At 36.3% G+C, this 18261-nt stretch overlaps 1 protein-coding gene across 6 annotated transcripts in view; it reads right to left on the bottom strand.

Moving 5' to 3' along the window:
- Positions 1–1251: 1251 nt before the first annotated feature.
- The window catches only part of AURKA (aurora kinase A), a 117268-nt gene continuing 100258 nt past the window's right edge, over positions 1252–18261 (bottom strand). Inside the window, exons 1-11 of one of the 6 annotated variants that reach the window (XM_072633490.1) lie at positions 18032–18222; positions 17748–17819; positions 15306–15365; positions 13195–13244; positions 11644–11920; positions 10742–10796; positions 9348–9539; positions 7594–7732; positions 4119–4267; positions 2626–2800; positions 1252–2004 (exon numbers count right to left, since the gene is read on the bottom strand). In XM_072633490.1, the coding sequence (XP_072489591.1) occupies positions 1819–2004; positions 2626–2800; positions 4119–4267; positions 7594–7732; positions 9348–9539; positions 10742–10796; positions 11644–11920; positions 13195–13239 (1218 nt within the window). In that variant the 5' untranslated portion in view covers positions 13240–13244; positions 15306–15365; positions 17748–17819; positions 18032–18222 and the 3' untranslated portion in view covers positions 1252–1818. Of the gene's footprint in view, positions 2005–2625; positions 2801–4118; positions 4268–7593; positions 7733–9347; positions 9540–10741; positions 10797–11643; positions 11921–13194; positions 13245–15305; positions 15366–17747; positions 17958–18031; positions 18230–18261 lie in introns of those variants that run through there. The other 5 variants (XM_072633487.1, XM_072633489.1, XM_072633486.1 and 2 more) reach the window with 5 other exon arrangements.

The following is an 18261-nucleotide window of genomic DNA, read 5'->3' as shown; positions in this document are numbered from 1 at the left end:
AATTCTTTCTACATTGTAGTTACTCCATATCTAGCAGAGTATACAAAGTTCTCTCTTTCAGTCTAAGGTTTTAGATTTGCACAACTCCAGACAAATAAATACTCTTTTATTATTAGGCATATGCCACCTCTGCTCAGGGACCTATATTCCAACGCAGTTTAGAAACTCAAATCTTATTCTTGGACACCGGCTCCTTAGCTAGGAGACATTTACTTCCCAAACCCAGAGCAGTTCTCCTTAAGGCTTTTAGCTTCTTGGCCAAGAGCGCAATCTTTAGTAATGCTAGCTATCTGGGTTCCTTCTGGCAACATGAGTGCAAACAATTCACCACTAAGTAATAGTCATTCCATCTGACAATTATTGGAATACATTCCATGTCCCACCCAAGATGACAAAGGTTTGCTAGCAAGCTGGCACACTGCTGTCAGTATGGGACTCCTCAGCAGGGAGTCACGCTGATCATCACCCCTCACTGACACCATTTGTAGATTTCACCCCACTGATCGATACTTCTACCCAAATTTCACTGTATCAAAATTACATAGCCATCATAAGACTTGTCACTGAAAGCATTCCTTTTCAGGACTAAAATGTCTGTTTGGTATTATTTATAGTAAGAAATAGCAACCAGATGCTTATTGGATCTTTAATTGCCACGACTGAAGGTAACACTTTTGAATTAAATTTCAACTTCATTATTCTAAGTGAAATTAACAACGCTAAAATTTATTGAAATTTTTTTATTTCATAGCAAGAGTCAGTCAAAATTTCTTATACTTATAATCATAGTATAAAGTAAATACCTTAGCAAATGATTCTGTTGTAGTTATAAAAACTTTATAAATTGGTTACAGAATAAGTATTTTCTTTGCAACAGACATCACCCCTAAATATACACAGGTAAGGGGCACCTAGGTGGTGCAGTGAATCAAGAACCAGCCCTACAGTCAGGAGGGCCTTAGTTCGAATCTGGCCTCAGACAATTATTAGCTGTGTGACCCTGAGCAAGTCACTTAACCCTGATTGCCTACATGTGTGTATGTGTATATATACATATACACATACACACACGCACATATATACACACTGAGGTAACAATGTTGCTAACTTTCTATCCTGAGCATTTTCTAGGACTTGCTTTGTTATAAAACATACCAAACCCTTAAAATATTTATTGGCTACACCTACAAGAAATATATATCCTAACAAGATCCTTGTTCTTTCATTCTTATACATCAAGTACAAAGAACATACTTTTAAACAAGTCTTTATTTAATAAATTGGTAGGACAGTGAACATTCAAACAGTATAGAAAAGACAATCAGTGTTCACAGGGATTTACCAGTTTTGTTCAGACTGAGACCACATGACAAAAGCCTCATCTGCCCAATAAATTAAAAAACAACACTTAGAGTTACTGGGAAGTTATTGCACTGTCCTTAAAGAGACACCAAGATGAAGACAACTGTAGTCCAACTTTTTTCTGTGTCTAGGGCATCTTAACACAGGCTCTTTGGCAGCTCCTCTGTTTCCACCTGCCTCAGAGGACTGAGCCAATAAGCCACTTTGTGCTTGCTTTTATTCCTTCAACTGTCTTACTTCAGAATGATGTTTTAAGTACAGTTGCATTTTCTCACTTAACTCACAGTACTGAAGATTAGAACTAGTGCAAGTTAAGGTATTGACCATTCAAGTTAATTTTTTCCCCCTTCAACACCCCAGACAGAAGGCAATTTCCCAAAACTATATCCCGCTTCAGTAGCATTTCTTATATGATAACATAATAATCTTGGCTCAAATTTCCTAAAGTTAAGAATCTTAAGATTTTGCACTGTTTGATTCTTTGCTTTTTCGGCCGCTTGGTGATTTCGAAGAATTTGCTATGATCCAAGGATGTTCAAGGACCTCCTTCAGTGTCAGCCTTTGGTAAGGATTATGCTTCAAAAGTCTTGAAATGAGATCTCTAGCCCCTTCTGTTACAAAGTCAGGGAATTTATATTCAACCTAGAAGAAAAATAGATCAAGTAGATCATAGAAAGATCAAACACTGAGCTACATCTCCCACTGTATAGAATGCAATGCCAGGTACTATAAAAAACACAAAGTTTAGAATAGAGGGAATTGAGTCCAGTATGTGGCTAAGATGCCAAAAAATATTACATAATACTATGTACTCTAGGAAAGTGCATTGCAGAGTTATAAAACAAAGTACTATGAGGCCTGAAGAGGCAGGTCACTACTTCTTCACATCATCTGAAAGAAAGAAGCAAAAAGAAGACTCGAGGAAGATTTTTCTGGAGGAGGTAATGTTTGATAAGTTTTAAGTAAGTTCAGCAGATGAGAATTGTGGCGAGAAGAGATGAAAAAGGCTTAAGATGGTTACTGTGGAGAATAAGATCAAGAGTCAACAAAGGAAAAATAAAAAAACTGTAGAGCAGCAATGAAGGGGTAGCAGAGGTCATGTACCGTGAATCTATAGTGGTAAAAAAAGACATGAAAGGAACTATTTTAAGAATACACTACTCTTAACAGACCTGACTAACCAAACAAAAAAAAAAAAGGCAAAATCATATTACATAAAGAAATTACAATTCAAGTTATGGGCTCTTTTCAGTTATGTTTTACCTTTGAAATGCTTCTGTAAGTTTCTTGATAAGTTTCTGCCTCAAAAGGAGGTTTTCCAACTAGAAATTCATAGCACAGAACTCCAAGACTCCAAAGATCTACCTTTTCATCATGCATCCTGCCTTCAATCATCTCAGGAGGTAGATAGTCAAGTGTGCCACAAAGAGTTGTCCTCCTATAATTGAGAGGTTAGTAAAAAGCCCACATGTTAGTAAGTTCTTTTTTATTCATATTCATAAAATAAAGACTAAAAAAGAAAAATCACTTAATTACTCAACTCAAATGAGCCTGCAAGTTTCCTATAATTAAGCAGGATTTTTGTAAGTTTTATATATGCCCTTCTATTGCAGAATACTAATTAGTTTGGGTAAACAGTATGGTCAAACGCTGAGCAAGAATCAAACAGTAAACTAAATTTTAAAATCATAACTTTGAAATTCAAGAAGCACATGAGCATAGTAGAAACTAAGAGCACTTTACCATAGGCTGTTTACTATACAGTGAATTCTCACTAATGCTGGCTTGTTTGCTCCTTCAGTGCTGAATAAGCTTGGATTCTAGTTTCTGCTCTGCTGCTAGCTAGCTGCAAGACTTGTTAATCATGTTCTAATCTATAAAATTAGGGGGTTAGCCTAGAGTCTAGGTTTGAGAGACTACATGGCATAAAATATAGTGGTCTAGCCTTGGAACAGGAAGATCTTAGTTTGAGTCTTACATCTGAAACAATAGCTCTATAATCATGGGCAAGTAAAGCATTTCCAGTGCCCTGGAAGGCTCAAAGACTATCTTAGATGAGTACCTGATGGGAATCAGTGCAAAGCAATTCCTCCATCTGAAGATGCTTCAGGTTTGCACCATACACAAAAAAGAATAGGGGTCTAAAGTCATTTCCCTATTTTATAAAAACAATTTCTCACTTCTTGCTTTTACATACTTAATAGTCACCACTAATGACGCAGGTTGAGCAGAAAAATCCAACAGCACATACTCAACTTGCTTTACCACTGCTTTCCAAGCATATTAAAAGGGTTAAAAATTTATGTCAACTTTGTTTCAAGTTGTCAAATTCTAGCCAATGATCCATTGTTCTGGGTACTTCCACAGAGTGAAAACAGAACCAAGGAATTCACATATCTTTTCATGATTAAGAAGTTGTAGCCAATTCAACTTCAAATTTTGACTATTTGAAGATTTTTGTTTGTTTGTTTGAACACTGCAATGCTAATCCTCCTGAAAAAAATCTATTAAATAAGCTTTTTAAGTTAGGTAATATTCTTGTCATAGTGGTACTGGGCACATAGCTAGTAGTCTAATAACTCCCCAGAACAGTATAACATCCCTGACTTAAACTCTCAGTGTCAGAGGGCAACTCTCAAAACTGTAGTTTCAAGGAGTCTCACCCAATGAAATCACAGGTCCAGATCACACACAAACAGGAAGGGCTTATGACAAACAAATCAAGCTAAAGGCCCAGTTTAAAATTATACTCTTACCTAGATGATGGGGCATGAACTGACCAGCCAAAATCTGCAATCTTCAGCTCTCCATCTGATCCAAGTAGTAAGTTCTCTGGCTTAATATCACGATGAATCACCTTTTTTGAGTGGCAGTATGATAAGGCATCTGCCAGTTCTGTGATATACTAATAAAAAAGGTCATTGGGAAAGTCAATATTTAAATTATGTCAAGTAATTTAATTTTAGAAACTTTCTTTGTAAAAAGCCAAATAAGCTCAATATTTTATATTTTCATAAATCTTGAAAAAGCGATAAAAAATTAACTATAAGCCTCTTGACTCAAATTTTTGTTAATGATTTATTCATCTTTAAGTGTATTTACTATGAAAATGTACTAAGAATCACTTGATCTTTGATAAGAGGAGGGAGAGCATAAGATTACAGTAACAGGATGAAGAACTAGAGATTCCTCCTATTGGGGGGAAATATCAACTTCCAGCATTTTTAGTAGAGAACGTTAACAGGGTCCTCATTAACAAAGGCAGAATGGTACAGTTGGAGAAGGTCACTTGGGTCCTGAAGTCTGAGGTCTTATTGTCCAATTCCAAGATCTGGCACTTAGTATCCATGTGACCTTAGGCAACATACTTTACTTCTCTGGATTATTATTCCCATGTAGGAAATGAAAGTTAGATTAAATGCTCTCTAAGGAGTCTTTTTTTAACTCTCCTAAGAACTTTGAGGGCAGGCAGCAATAATAGCACTGGTTTTAGAATTTTTTTTAAATACATCTACCACCATTTTTACAACACTAATTTTAAAAAAAAAAAGGCCCTCTTTCTCCAAATGAGTCAAACCCCCAGAAACTTATTACAATACAGGGGAGAATTAAAACATATCAAAGATTATTCTTTGATGACACATGCAAAATTTTAAATCATAATTAAAACTAGCCATTTAAATTTCATAATATTGCCATCTTGCTACATGAAAACTTTCACAAAGTTTTATATTTTGTTCTTTCTAGGTAGGTATGCTCAGGTAAATTTTAACCACACAAAAAAAGCAACCACAGGCAATAAAAACAAGGTAGGTAATTTTGAAATTAAATAAAGCTGATAAATAAGCCTGACTCAGCAACAAAGATTAACACTTTTCTCTACCCCCATCAAATAATAATCTCTATATCAGAGATTCTTAACCATTTGAGTATCATGGATCCTTCTCACAGTCTGGTGAAGCCAATGGACCTCTTCTCACAATTAGGATTTTGTTGTTTGGTTTTTTAAATTCATAATTGAAAGAAAGAAATGCCAAATTTCAGTTAGAAGTTAATGAAAACACTTAAATTTTTTTTCCAGTCCAAGTTCACAAACCCCCTGAAATCTATCCACAGACCCACTGTTAAGAAGCCCTGCTCTAATCATAGATTTTTTGACTCTTTCAAATTTTATCAGGCCAAAATTAAATTTGACTGTTGCTGAGTTTTACTGAGCAAAAACTAAGTTGCACGAAGATTAAAACAAAAGAGGCTATTCCCCAATTTTACAAACTTTGAATTGTTTCGCACTGGAGAATTTCTAGGTAAGGTAGATTTTTGCCTATTCAAATCTTTTCCTGAAATGATTCCATTTTGAGTAGTTGATTCAACTAAAGAAAAGCTACAAGAATTGCTTCCTTGATTTTTGATGAACTGAAAATTATACACATGAAAGTCTCTAAGAAAGTCCCTATAATTATTCTGTCACATTAGTCAATGAGGCTACTTTATTGGATGTGGAGTCAGAGGACCTCGATTCAAATCAACTGAACACAATAGCCTTTAGGTTGGTCTCTGTGCTTCAAGTCTCTATCTCTCTCCACTTCAGGTCATCCTCTACTCAGCTGCCAGTGATCTTCCCAAGGTACAGGGCTAATTATGTCAACCCCACCTATTCAACTCAATGACTCCCTATCACACCAGTATCAAATATAAATTCCTGTTTAGCATTCAAAGCACTTCACATTCACACTTTTACATATATATGTATGTATACACACATGTACATATACATGTATATATGTACATGCACACACACACATACATACACAGATGCATTACATTCCCTATTAGAATGTGAATTCCTTGAAGACAAGATCCTGTGTTTTTGTCTTTGTGTGCTGGTGCCTCGAGAACACTAAATACGCTGTTGCTTGTTGACTGATTATTCTTTCTATGTCCTGGGAAAAGTCACTTAAGCTCCTTGGGCCTTGTTTTCCTCATATGTAAAATTGGGAGGGGAGATGGTGAAGGAGTTCAGATTACAGCCTCTGGGGTTCCTTCCAGCTCTGGATCCATGATCCTCTGAATCTTCTATGGCAACTACTATGACGTAGTTTTAAAATCAAAACAAAATCACGATGCTTACAATTAGAGATTTAGTCATGGAAGATTTAGGAATCTGTTGTTTGTTATTCAGTCATTTTCAGTTGGGTCCAAATCCTGGTGACCTCCTTTGGGGTTTCCTTGGTAAAGATGTTGGAGTCGTTTGCCATTTCCTCCTCCAATTCAATTTACAGATGAGGAAACTGAGGCAAACAGGGTTAAGTGACTTGCCCACAGTCACAGTAAGTGTCTGAGGCTAGATTTGAGCTCAAGCTCAAGGCATGAGTCTTCCTGTCTCCAGACCTGGCACCTAGCTGCCCAGATTTAGAAACATTTGGCCTGGGGAAAAAAACCAAAAACATGTAATTACAAAATATCTTGTGTCATATATGAGGCCTACCACGTAAGAATGGGGGTTAAACTGTTCCCCTTGTCACCAGAAAGGCAGAAAGAGAAAAAGGAGGTGAAAGCTCCAGAGTCAGATTTTAGGAATTTTTTTCCTTCTCATTAGAGCTGTCCTCAAGTAGAATGAACCAACTTACAAAGTCCTTCATCCACTGCAGTGGTCATCCCCCAAGTTTAGAATGTTATCTCTCATCCTTTCTGTTTCTTATTTCTCTGGCTTCCTTCAACACTGAACTCAAGCTCCACCTTCTTTCTTTTAAGAAACCTTGCCTGGTGCCCCAGCTGAGAGGGCTTTCTCCTCATACATAATCTTCCATCTACTCTCTATTTTGTACATAACTAAGTTATTTACATATTTTTTCCCCAATGAGAATGTATGCTCCTTGAAGGCATGCACAGTTTGTAACCTCCATTTCTTTGTGGTTCCAGTGCTTAACATTGTCTGATACACACTAAAGTTTGTTGTTGCCTGATGGAGAGGATTCCTACTGATGAACAGGTTGGACTAAAGGATTTCTGAGAGCCCTTTACAACTTAAAATTTTGTGAAAATCCAATTATCACATTAACATACATAAAGTGTTTTGGTTTACCCATCTAAAATAATCATCTTATTTGGGTAACTAAACCTAAAATGAGGAACATATTCTACTACAGTAAAATGTTATATTGCTAAAGAACCTAAAAAGAAAAAAAACTTTTAGAAATTATTTATCCCATTGGGCAAGAAGCTAAAACTTACAGTAGCCGTTCTCTGTTCATCAAACTTTGAAAGCTTTTGAAGCTCTCTATAGACTTCTCCACGAGGTGCATATTCTAGAATTAGGTAAACTCTTGTGACATCATGAAAATAACCATATAATCTCAGAATATTAGGATGCCTGCAACAAAGAAAGAATACTCTGCAAAAAAGTATCACCAGTAAGCGAAAACTCTGCACTACTACCTTTTTCTTCCTTTTAATATGGACACAGGATTTAGTATCCTAGTTTAGAAAAGGTGAATATTAAATTGAGAAAATATGATACATCACATATGATACATTATTTTCACCAATGTGACTTTTGATACTTATGATAGAAAAAAAAGGCTATGTGAAAGCTAAAACCCAAATTTATTTTTTAAAAACAATTAAAAGGTAGCATACCTTTTAGTATTAAAAAATAATTTTTTCAATTAGCAAAACTCCACCTTATCTTCCTCTTCTCTACCCACTGAAAAAGCAAAAGCCAATATAAATTCTGGCATTAGCTATGTCCAAAAAATATGTCTCAATGTGCACCGAGTCCATTACTTCTGTCTCAGGGCTTGAATAGCATGTTTATCACGAATCCTCTGGAATTGTGGTTGGTCATCAAACTAATCAATCACAGTTCAAAGTATCTCAAAGTTGTTTGTCATTACAATGCTGTGGTATTCCTTATGCTTCTCACTTCATTCTACAGTTTACACCCTCTATCAGTCCTTCCAGGCTTCACTGCAATGATTCTCTTCATCATTTCTTACAGTGGTATTCTATCATTCATACGCCATCATTTATTCACCTTAACAACCGATGAGCACTCCTTTAGTTTCCAATTCATTGACACCATAAACAGAGCTGCTTTAAATATTTTTGTACATATGGGTCCTTTTCCTCTTTTATATCTGGTATATAGACCATATTAGTATCATCTGGGGCTCAGTTCCAAATTGTTTTTCCAAAATAGATGGGACGATTCATAGCTTAACCAACAGAGCATTAACATACCCTTTTCCCACAGCCCTTTCAGCATTTGTCATTCTTCTTCTTTGTCAACTTTGCCAATTTGATGGGTATGAAATGGAACCTCAGAGTTGCTTTATTTTTATTTTCTCAGTCAAGTTTTCCATACAACTGTTGATATTTTGGCTGAAAACTGTCCTTTCATAACCTCTGACCATTCATCAACTGGGGAGTGGCTCTTATTCTTCCAAATCTGAATCAGTTTCCTATATCTTAGAAGTGAGACCACTATCAGAAATTTGCTGCAAAGATTTTCCCCCTGGTTATTATTCTAATTTTAGATGCATTGGATTTGTTTATGCATAAAAAATTAATTTTATATAATTAAAATTTTCCATTTTACTTTCTATGATCCTCTCTTTGCTTTATCTGATCATGACAAAAGATCTGAAAAATAATTTTTTCCTCCTTCTAATGCCATTTGTTTCACCCTTTATGTCTAAGTCACAAACCTATTTGGAGCTTATCTTGTTATACAGTGGGAAATATTGATCTATACCTCACTGCTGCCTGACTTTGTAATATTGGTTACATTATCAAAAATATCTTCACTTAATTTTCAGTGAATTCATAAGTCCTGTAAGTGTAAATGTGATTTATACATGATTTTTCAGAAACAGTGATCTAATAAATCAAAGCACACCATGCTTCTTAGTGAGCCATGAAAAAAACCAGTACATGCACTAATTTTCTTTATTCTACTTTACTGACCAATACCCTATAACACTTACCTAAGATGAGACTGTATTTCTACTTCTCGCCTCAGCTGATGTTCAACTCCTGCTTTTTCCAGATGGGACTTAAAAAGCACTTTAAGTGCCAGGATAAACTTGCTTTGCTTCTCTCGTGCCAAGTAAACACTTCCAAACTTTCCTTTTCCCAAAGGGCGACCAATTTCAAAGTCATCCAATGCCCACTGCCTTCTACAAAGAGTATTCAAATATATTTAAATTTACAGAAACAAAAGTACTTTCTTACAACCTAAATAAGTGGTACGCATTTACATAATGCTTTTATATGGTCAAATAAATATTATGAAAAATACCACTACCATAAAGAGGGACAAATTATCTACCAACAGGGACTGTCATAAGCAACAGAGATTTTTAACAGTAATTGCTATTTATGAATATCAAGGAAGGAGATTATACACAATTATGCACAAGTGATTCTCCCCAGCCTCCTACTGCTTCTAATACTTATATTAATGTCAGAAGGTAAAAAGCTATAAGTAGAGAGCTGGAAGGAACCTTACCAAAGAATCCAACCTCTAACTTTAGCAAATAAGGAAATGGTCACAGAAAAATGGCAAACCACCCCTCCAACATTACACAGCCAGTTATTGACAGAATAAAGGACAGAACTCCAGAGCTAGAGTCTCATAGGCCAATGTTCAATATATAATGCTAGAATTTGTCAAAGGTAACTTAAAAATGTATGGCATTTAAAACTGGAGGAAACTTAGATGGTCATTAAATTGTTTAGCCTCCTTATTTGACAGATGAAGAAATCAAGGTCCAGAAGTTACTTAACCAAAGTAGCTGTGGTTACCCCATTTTTGGTGTCTGCTTACTTCACATACCCATGTTATAGTCAAATCTTCCCGTTTCTATCTTCACAACATCTCTTATGTATCTCTTTTGCTCCACTCACAGAACTACAACTGTAGTTCAGACCCAAAACACTTCTCACCTGGACTAATCTAATTCTAATTAATCCTTCTAACTGATGTCTCCCTGCTCTAATCCATGTCTGACTCAGTGGCCAAGGTGTTTTTCTAATGATTATTTCTGACCACACTTGCTACCCAGCCCCCACTCCTCTCAATAATGAGATGCAATGGCTCTCTGTGCTTAAAAAATGCTTGTAGAGTGCCCCCCCACACACACACACCCTTTTCCTTTATTGAAAGAAAAACAATTTTGGACCATAGCTAAATAGCTTTTTGTTAAAAGTAATACATTAATTATCTAGTTTCTGTTTCCTACATGATGGCCAACTATGTTTATAAACAAATTACAGCAATTATCATCCCCAAATTCACTAACAGTCATTTAAAGAAAAATGGATTATCCCAACAGTACTGTGTACATTTAGCCTCAAAAATATTGTAAGTAAATCTTACTTTTTTGTTTCCTCATTTTTCTGCCTTGGTGGTTCTCCCTTTCCAGAAGTGTTTGCTAGTTATAAAACAATATTTAAAAGTCAATACAGTTTAAAAAAGTCATAGATTAAAATTTTCCCTGCTAATCATTATATGAGTAATTTTTAGGATTAATGGGAGAAATAGGAACAACAAAGAGACTCACGGTAAAAAAAAAAAAAAAAAAAGAATTTCAGGAAACATACAAAGTTAGAAGCTCAGAAAGTCAGTAAGCTAAAGATCTCACTACTATTTTAGGATTAACATCTGCATCATGGGATACTTAGAGAGTAAGCCTAGTTGTTCTTGAATAATTAGCAGTCTAAAGAAGTTACCTCTACAATCCTATATTTCTAACTGTATAAGCTGGAGACATTTTCTTAAAAATCATTCAATTTAAGTGATTTCTAACAGAATTACTAGGTTTTTTTAGTCCATAACATACTTTTTGAGGGGAAGAAAGGGGGGAAAAAGATAAGAGAACATTATAGACACATACACACATTATGCACTCCTCAAAAAACAATTCTTTGACTATGTCTACCACTTCCACAAGAAGTTGCCATAGGGAAATACAGAAATCTAGGCTATCATGAAACACCCAAATATACAACAGTTCTGTGATAAAAGTATACAAAAACAATTCAATGAGTGTAACAGAAACATTAATGGACTTTTTGCACAGAAATCACAAGCAATATTTCAGCAAAATGAAACAAGCAGCTGTTATTCTGACTTCAGGTCATAAACTTTAAATGCAAATAAACATTTAATTCCCGTAATCTGAATATCATATTCACTCATATGAGAAATTTAAAAGACAGAGTCCCAAAACAAAAAAACATACTATCTGTTATCCAAAAAGCCTCAAAAGTTTTACATACCTGACGCTGGTGTCTGAGACTGCTCAGTGTTTAGAGTGCTATTTGGTGTTCTTGATACAGGATGAATTACAGGTGCTGGTTGTAACTTCTGTGGCTGTTGAGTGTGAATTGCTTTATGACTGGAGATATTCTTTTGTGCCTGGGAAGAAACTAGAAGAGTATTTGATGAACATAAGACTCGCTGAGCTTGCCCACTACTTGTAGGTAACCGATTCTGAGAAGAAATCTGCTGAGTCACAGGCACACGCTTTGGACCTTCCCCAAGTGGAGTCATCATCTTTAATATAAAGAAAAAAGGAAAAAGTTTAAAATTATGGCACTTAAGACAATGAGACATTTCAGGATTTTTCAGAATTTTATAAAGATTTCTGTTTTCCTATATAAGAATAATAGAACTGATTTTATTCATTGTTGTGTAAGGACAAGTGGCACACTATTTCATGCTGAGATGTTTTCTGATTTGTGTTTATAGGAAAAAGATGCTACAAGTCTTTAGTTTTCCTTTAGTTGATATGAAGTATATTTAAAAACTGTGCTTCATCAAAAAATTGAGGTTCTAATTTGGTAGTGTTAAAATGCTTCAAGTTTTCTCTAATTTATCCAGAGAAATAAATGATTAGGACTCAAACTTCCTTGGAAATCAGATAGTAATTATCATCCTTTTTGCCCAATCTGCAGACCAGGCCAATCGTGATATAATAAAAACAAACAAACAAACAGTGCCCTGTGAGGAGTTAGGAGACCTATATTCCAGTCCTAGCTCTGCTATCAATTAATTAGCTAGTTTCATAACCCTGGGCAAGTCACTTCCAACTTAAAAATTTTATGATTCTAACTTCCCAGGTAGAAATTCAACTTTGCATACTATAAGAGGTGCTACCCCTGTCCTGATTTCAAGGATAAAATATACTTACATACACAGTGTGAGTGTCAGTGAGTGAGTAAGTGTGTGTGTGTGTGTGTGTGTGTGTGTGTGTGTGTGTACTATAAAAAGGAAAAAATAAGTGGCCACCTTTTAAAATGTAAACTAAGATTAATACTTCATTTATTTGTTTTAAAAAGTCATCCACACACTACATTTCCTCCTTTCATTGATATAGTTTGTTCATAAGAGTTTGTGCAGGGTACTTCCTTTAGCCAATATGTAAATAACATATTCCATAGAAAATGGAATTGTTTTGGGAATTCCTTAGCTCTCTCAAATTTATATTGTTATTTCCAGAAACAGCAAACGAAAGTAAAATATTACTAAAAAAAAACAAACAAACAAACAAACAAAAAAAACCCAACACGTTGTGCCATGGGGCAGAGATTACAGCTCAAGTTATTCTTGAGAAGCTACTATTCCACCCTTGGACACCTTCTCCGCCAATATGCTGACCTAAGCAATGACAAAGAAAACCACTTCTCACTTTTAGGAGCCTGGAGATCGGTTAAAAAGGACTTAGTAAGCTAACGATCTCAAAATATAATCACTACTATGTATCAATTTGTAGCTTGTGGTTTTATAACTGCTACTGGGAAAATGTTGCTATTCTAATAATGTTTTACCTTGTTGCTAGGTCCTGAAACACTGTTTTCTTTAGATTTCTCCATGTTGCCTGGGGGGAGAAAATTTCTTAGTCAAAGTTTGACACATAGTACATACTATGCCTTACAAACCCAGATGGGGATAACAGCACATATACTTTACACATATATACGTTTTTATCTCTTTCATGAGGGAATATTGAGTAAAAGCATTTCCCAAGAAGATGAAAAGTGCACTGGTAGAGTTAATTTTTATAATTTCATAATAAAAGCTGATTTTTATAGTGCATTGGCACTACAAATTTTACAGTGCAACTTTATAAAAAAGATGTGATCAAAACTAGTCTCCAGAGTGCAGCTCAATTTTTTTCATTGATGTTATGTCTTGTGTAAAAATCAATACAGACCAAGGGGGCAAGGAGAAGGCAATCATATTTAAAATATATTCAAGTTGTAAATGATGGAAAATTTTCCCTCTATTCAAGTGTTCTAATGATTCCTTCAGGTATCCTAATGTTTATAAGGTACATTTTCACTCACCCATGCCCAAGTGCAACTACTTAGAGTAAGGTTATCATTTCTATTAACTCGTACAACTCCAGCTTTTTTCACTTTTCATCCTTACTTCACTCCAGGATTCTAGACTTTATAGAGCTCAGTAAAACCTTGGAGGTCATCCAGAACAATTCCCTCATTTTATAGATGAGGAAACAGGCTACTACTCCTTCAGTAACAAAATTAATGGAATGGAAGCTGATAAATGTTAAGTATAATTCTAGTGTGTAGGTGTGAGGAGTTGGGACTTAGACATGAAAGTCAGCATATGATTAAATACATATCAGTTTACAGACAATAAAAGCTATAGGAATTAATTATTCAAAACGATGATTCCTTCATGGGGAACATAGAAAAGACTCTCATAGTATAAGAAGGCATGGATGGGGCTGCAATCTGTATGGATAAAGGTAATAATGACACCAAGGAGATCTGCCAGAATAAGTTAGGTTTCAGCCAAATAGAAACATCCAGCAATTAAGAGATATAGAGTTGTAACTAAAAAAGATGCAAAGGAAACTGAGCAGAGGAAGAAAAACTTAGCTAGTAGTGTTACAGGGTACAGTAAGAGAACTTCAAGGAGGGGACTGTGAACTCTTATCAAATGTTGTACAAAGGATAGGTTAAGAGGTCTGAGAAAAGAACATGGTAAGTGGAGACCTTTATGAAAATAGTTTCAGTATGATAGTAATGAAAGCCAAATTTTAGAGGGTTAAGGAATAGGTGATAAAGTAAAAGTATCAGATTTAATTAACTGTCAACAAAGCAGAAAAAGGAAGGTGGGAGCTAAATGGTAGATGGTATGACATGGTCAAGTAAAGGTTTGAGAGATGTGGGAGTTCCCTTTCAGGTAAATAAATATTCCAGTTTTCATCCTGGTGTGAAGATAACCCTAAGTAATCCAAAACTCTGACAGGCCCTCCCAACTAAAATACTTAAGGGCAGGTTTTGCCACAGACTATGTATCCATCATCCAAGGCCTAGACTAAATCCAGAGTCTTATCTTAAGTCAATGGGGAAAGAACGAAGACAAGGAGTTTGACTGATCAGTACAGGGCTTTACTGTAGTGACTTTACAAAGCAGTTCTTATTCCCAGTTCAAGTGGTGAAGTCCATATAGGATGTATCAGCTAAACATACCATACAATTTAAAAGTACCATACACGTAAGCTTAGTAATCATTTTCAATTATATTTATGCAATTTTTTTTTATTTCTTAAAGGGTTTTACTATATAAGAATTCATTGTTTTCAGAACTACTTAATGGCATTGTATTTTTAAGCACCCTTGCTAAAAATAATGATGTAAGTATACAAAATGTTAGGTCATACCCATGTCCCATGCACCCAGTACTATGTATATCTGACATTTTATCATAGGAAATAGTCATCCTTTGACATAACCTCATCGGCCTCTTACTTGTCAAGGAGTCTATACTTCCTAACAATATTAAACTGAAAGGTGATTCTATATTAACACAAATTTTACATTATTTTGGTACTTTGCTGCAGAAATTCAAACACTGTCTTTAAATTAATAATCTATTTAAAGTGTCTTTAGAACAAATGTTCACTTACAAATTACTGGATTTAGGAAACCAGGACTCTTTTGATTAATTTCCGGAGTGAAGACCTAATCTTGAATAGAAAAGAGGTGAGGAGGGAGTAAATTTCTGGCCACAGTCAGTCAATATAAAGGGCAAGGATGGAACCAAGACAAGGATTTCTAAGTGTGACAAAGTCTGATTTAGTTGGATCCTAGAGTTGGTATGGGGAGTAACTTCAAATGACACTAAAAAGATAAGCTACCTATCACTTGACTTTTAACTCTTTGTTAAAGTAGGGCTCCGCTTCCAGGGTGGAAGGTACACTGTCCCAAGTTTTAGGGGTTTTATGTAGCTATTTTCAGCAATACTTCTAGGGATCTGTAAGTTTTTATAACGATCCAAGACAACTCTGAAGGACTTACGATGAAAAATGCTATATCCATCCCCAGAGAAAGAACTGATGGTGTCTGAATATAGACTGAAGCATACTTTATTTTTCTTGAGTTTTTTTGATGTGTTCTCTTTCACAACACATTATGCATATATTTTGCATCGCTACACATATATAACCTATATTGAATTGCTTGCCTTCTCCATGGAGAGAGGATTGAAAGGGAGAGAGAATTTGGAACTCAAAGTTTTAAAAACAAATGTTAAAAAGTGTTTTTACATGTAACTGGGAAAAATAAAATACCAAATAAATACATAAAGGAAAAAAACCTGGCTCCTGTTTGGGGCCTGGTTATTAAAGGCTTTGAAGGTGAAACAGTTTATGTTTGCTCCTACAAGTCCAATAGAATCTAGTGGAGTTGACTATGTAGGAGAGTAACATGATTTGCAGATTTGTACTTTAGAAAAATTACTTTGGCAGAGGTGAGGAAGATGGACTGGAGTGTGGAGGGATTTGAGGGAGACCAATTAGGAGGCCATTGGGGCTTCTAGGTGTTTAAGTGGCATCAGAAAGACTCGTCTTCCCAAATTCAAATCTGGCCTCAATTACTAGCTATGTGACCTTGGGCAAATCACTTAACCCTGTTTGCCTCAGTTTCCTCATCTGTAAAATGAGTTGGAGAAGGAAATGGCTAACTATTCCAGTATCTTTGCCAAGAAATTCCCAAATGGGGTCACATAAGAGTCAGACAGGGACGAAACAACTCAACAACAATTAGGAAGCCATTACAATTACTAGGTGAGAGTTAATGAGGGCCTCAACTAACCTAGTGGTTGATTTAGAAGAGTACCGAGTGGATGGATGCAAGATGTTACAAAGAAGAAAATGGCAATATATGGCAAGTGATTAGAACAGTGGGGACGTGGAAAATGATAAGTAGATAGCCACAAGGTTATAAAAATGGGAGACTGGATGTAGTTCTATTTCTTACCCACTTTAAAGGCAAAGTGCTTTGCAAATCTTAAAAGCACTAAATATAAATGCCAACCATTTATTATTCCTCATTGTCATAAAGGAAAAAAAAGATGATTTATATTGTCTTCAAAGCCATCCTCTATTCGAGTATCCTGCCAGTCCTCCCAATTTCTCCAAAGCAACAAATTTTAGAATAATAAGACCGGAGAGGACAAGGAGTTTAACCTCTTCATTTTAAATATAAAGCAACTGAGGCACAGAGAGGTTAAGGGACTTGCCCCATTGTCAGTCAGTAAATGGCAGAGACAATAAATATTCAAATATTAAAAGTTTCCTTTTCTTTGGTACTCTATCTACAACATGCATTCTGCCTCCCACTCAGAAAGTGCACATAAAGCAAATTTCTGATAAGCTTTAAGTGTCAGCAAATACGTGGCACTAATAAATGAGCACCAACCAAAAAGGCTGTAAGCTATAAAGGCAGGGTCCTAAAGTTATCTTTCAATGCCCTCGTGATCCCTTTTCCCGAGCTCAACAACGAAAACAAGACCCTGCACGATAAATGTTAATTGAATTAAGTGGGGGGAAAGTTATCTGTAGAGTTGATGGACAAAGTCAGTAAAAAACTGAAAAAGTAAATACAGCAAGGCCAGTGAATTCAAGCTTCTATCCAACTTCCGATTGCTTTCCCATAAATCTTTATCTGTTTTCCTAGGGTCTTTGCATGCCTTGTCTTAACCCACCCTAATAAAGTTCGGGAAAATAATACCGGTGGATTTTGTTTTACTCTATTTTCCCCATCTTTCAGGGTGCCCATCGCTGGCGTTTAATGAATATTAAGAAATAAAGGTTGAAAAGAATTCCACTATTTTCTCCCTCTCCCATCTCCCCCACGCTGCCGCCCACAATACACCCCCTACCCTCCTCCATCATAAGCTCAACCTTAGGAGAGTCACAACCTTAAATCCAGAAGAAAAACAGCCCCCAAGGCCCTGCTGAATTCGGCCTTCCCCTCCTCAGAGGGTCCGGTTCTCTCCCCCAAACCCACGCGGCCCCCAAACACCACACTTGTCTTCCATGCACCCCGGTCCCCTCAGAAGCACCTACGTCTTCTCGTACTTTTCCCAGGAGAGATTAAAAAAAACCTCCGGCCTCAAGTCACATCCGCTCACTAGGTCGCTGGAAAAGAGAAATAAGACAACTTCTACCGTTTGAATTCAAATAGTCCCTCTTTTAAATACACATCTACGTCCCGTGCCGAGCCAGTGCTGATTGGACGCGGCTCCGAAAGCGTCTCTGTCCTATTGGCCACGAGAATCGACGCCTGAGACACCGCGCAGGCGTATAATGAGCAGTCGGGTTCCTTGGGCCAATATCGTCACATGACCTACCTTAATATACAGTGATTCTAGGGTTTCCCGTAATTCTCCAACATTGCGACTGCTGATGAGAGCTAAACGGGGAAATATTTACTCCTGGAGTCCCCACGGTTGCTTAAGGGATGAACCCGGAGCAATATATAAGAACTTATCCCGCCCAAGACTGACGTGCCAGGAACAAAAATGGCAGCCGAGGCGGAGGAAACGAAAGGGGCGGGACCCGGAAGCGGTTTGTCCAATTG

The sequence above is a fragment of the Notamacropus eugenii genome, chromosome 1 (genome assembly GCF_028372415.1).
Source record: "Notamacropus eugenii isolate mMacEug1 chromosome 1, mMacEug1.pri_v2, whole genome shotgun sequence".
NCBI classification, from domain to species: Eukaryota; Metazoa; Chordata; class Mammalia; order Diprotodontia; family Macropodidae; genus Notamacropus; species Notamacropus eugenii.
Note: the sequence above shows the minus strand (reverse complement) of the source record. Positions and strands in the feature narration are given on the sequence as shown.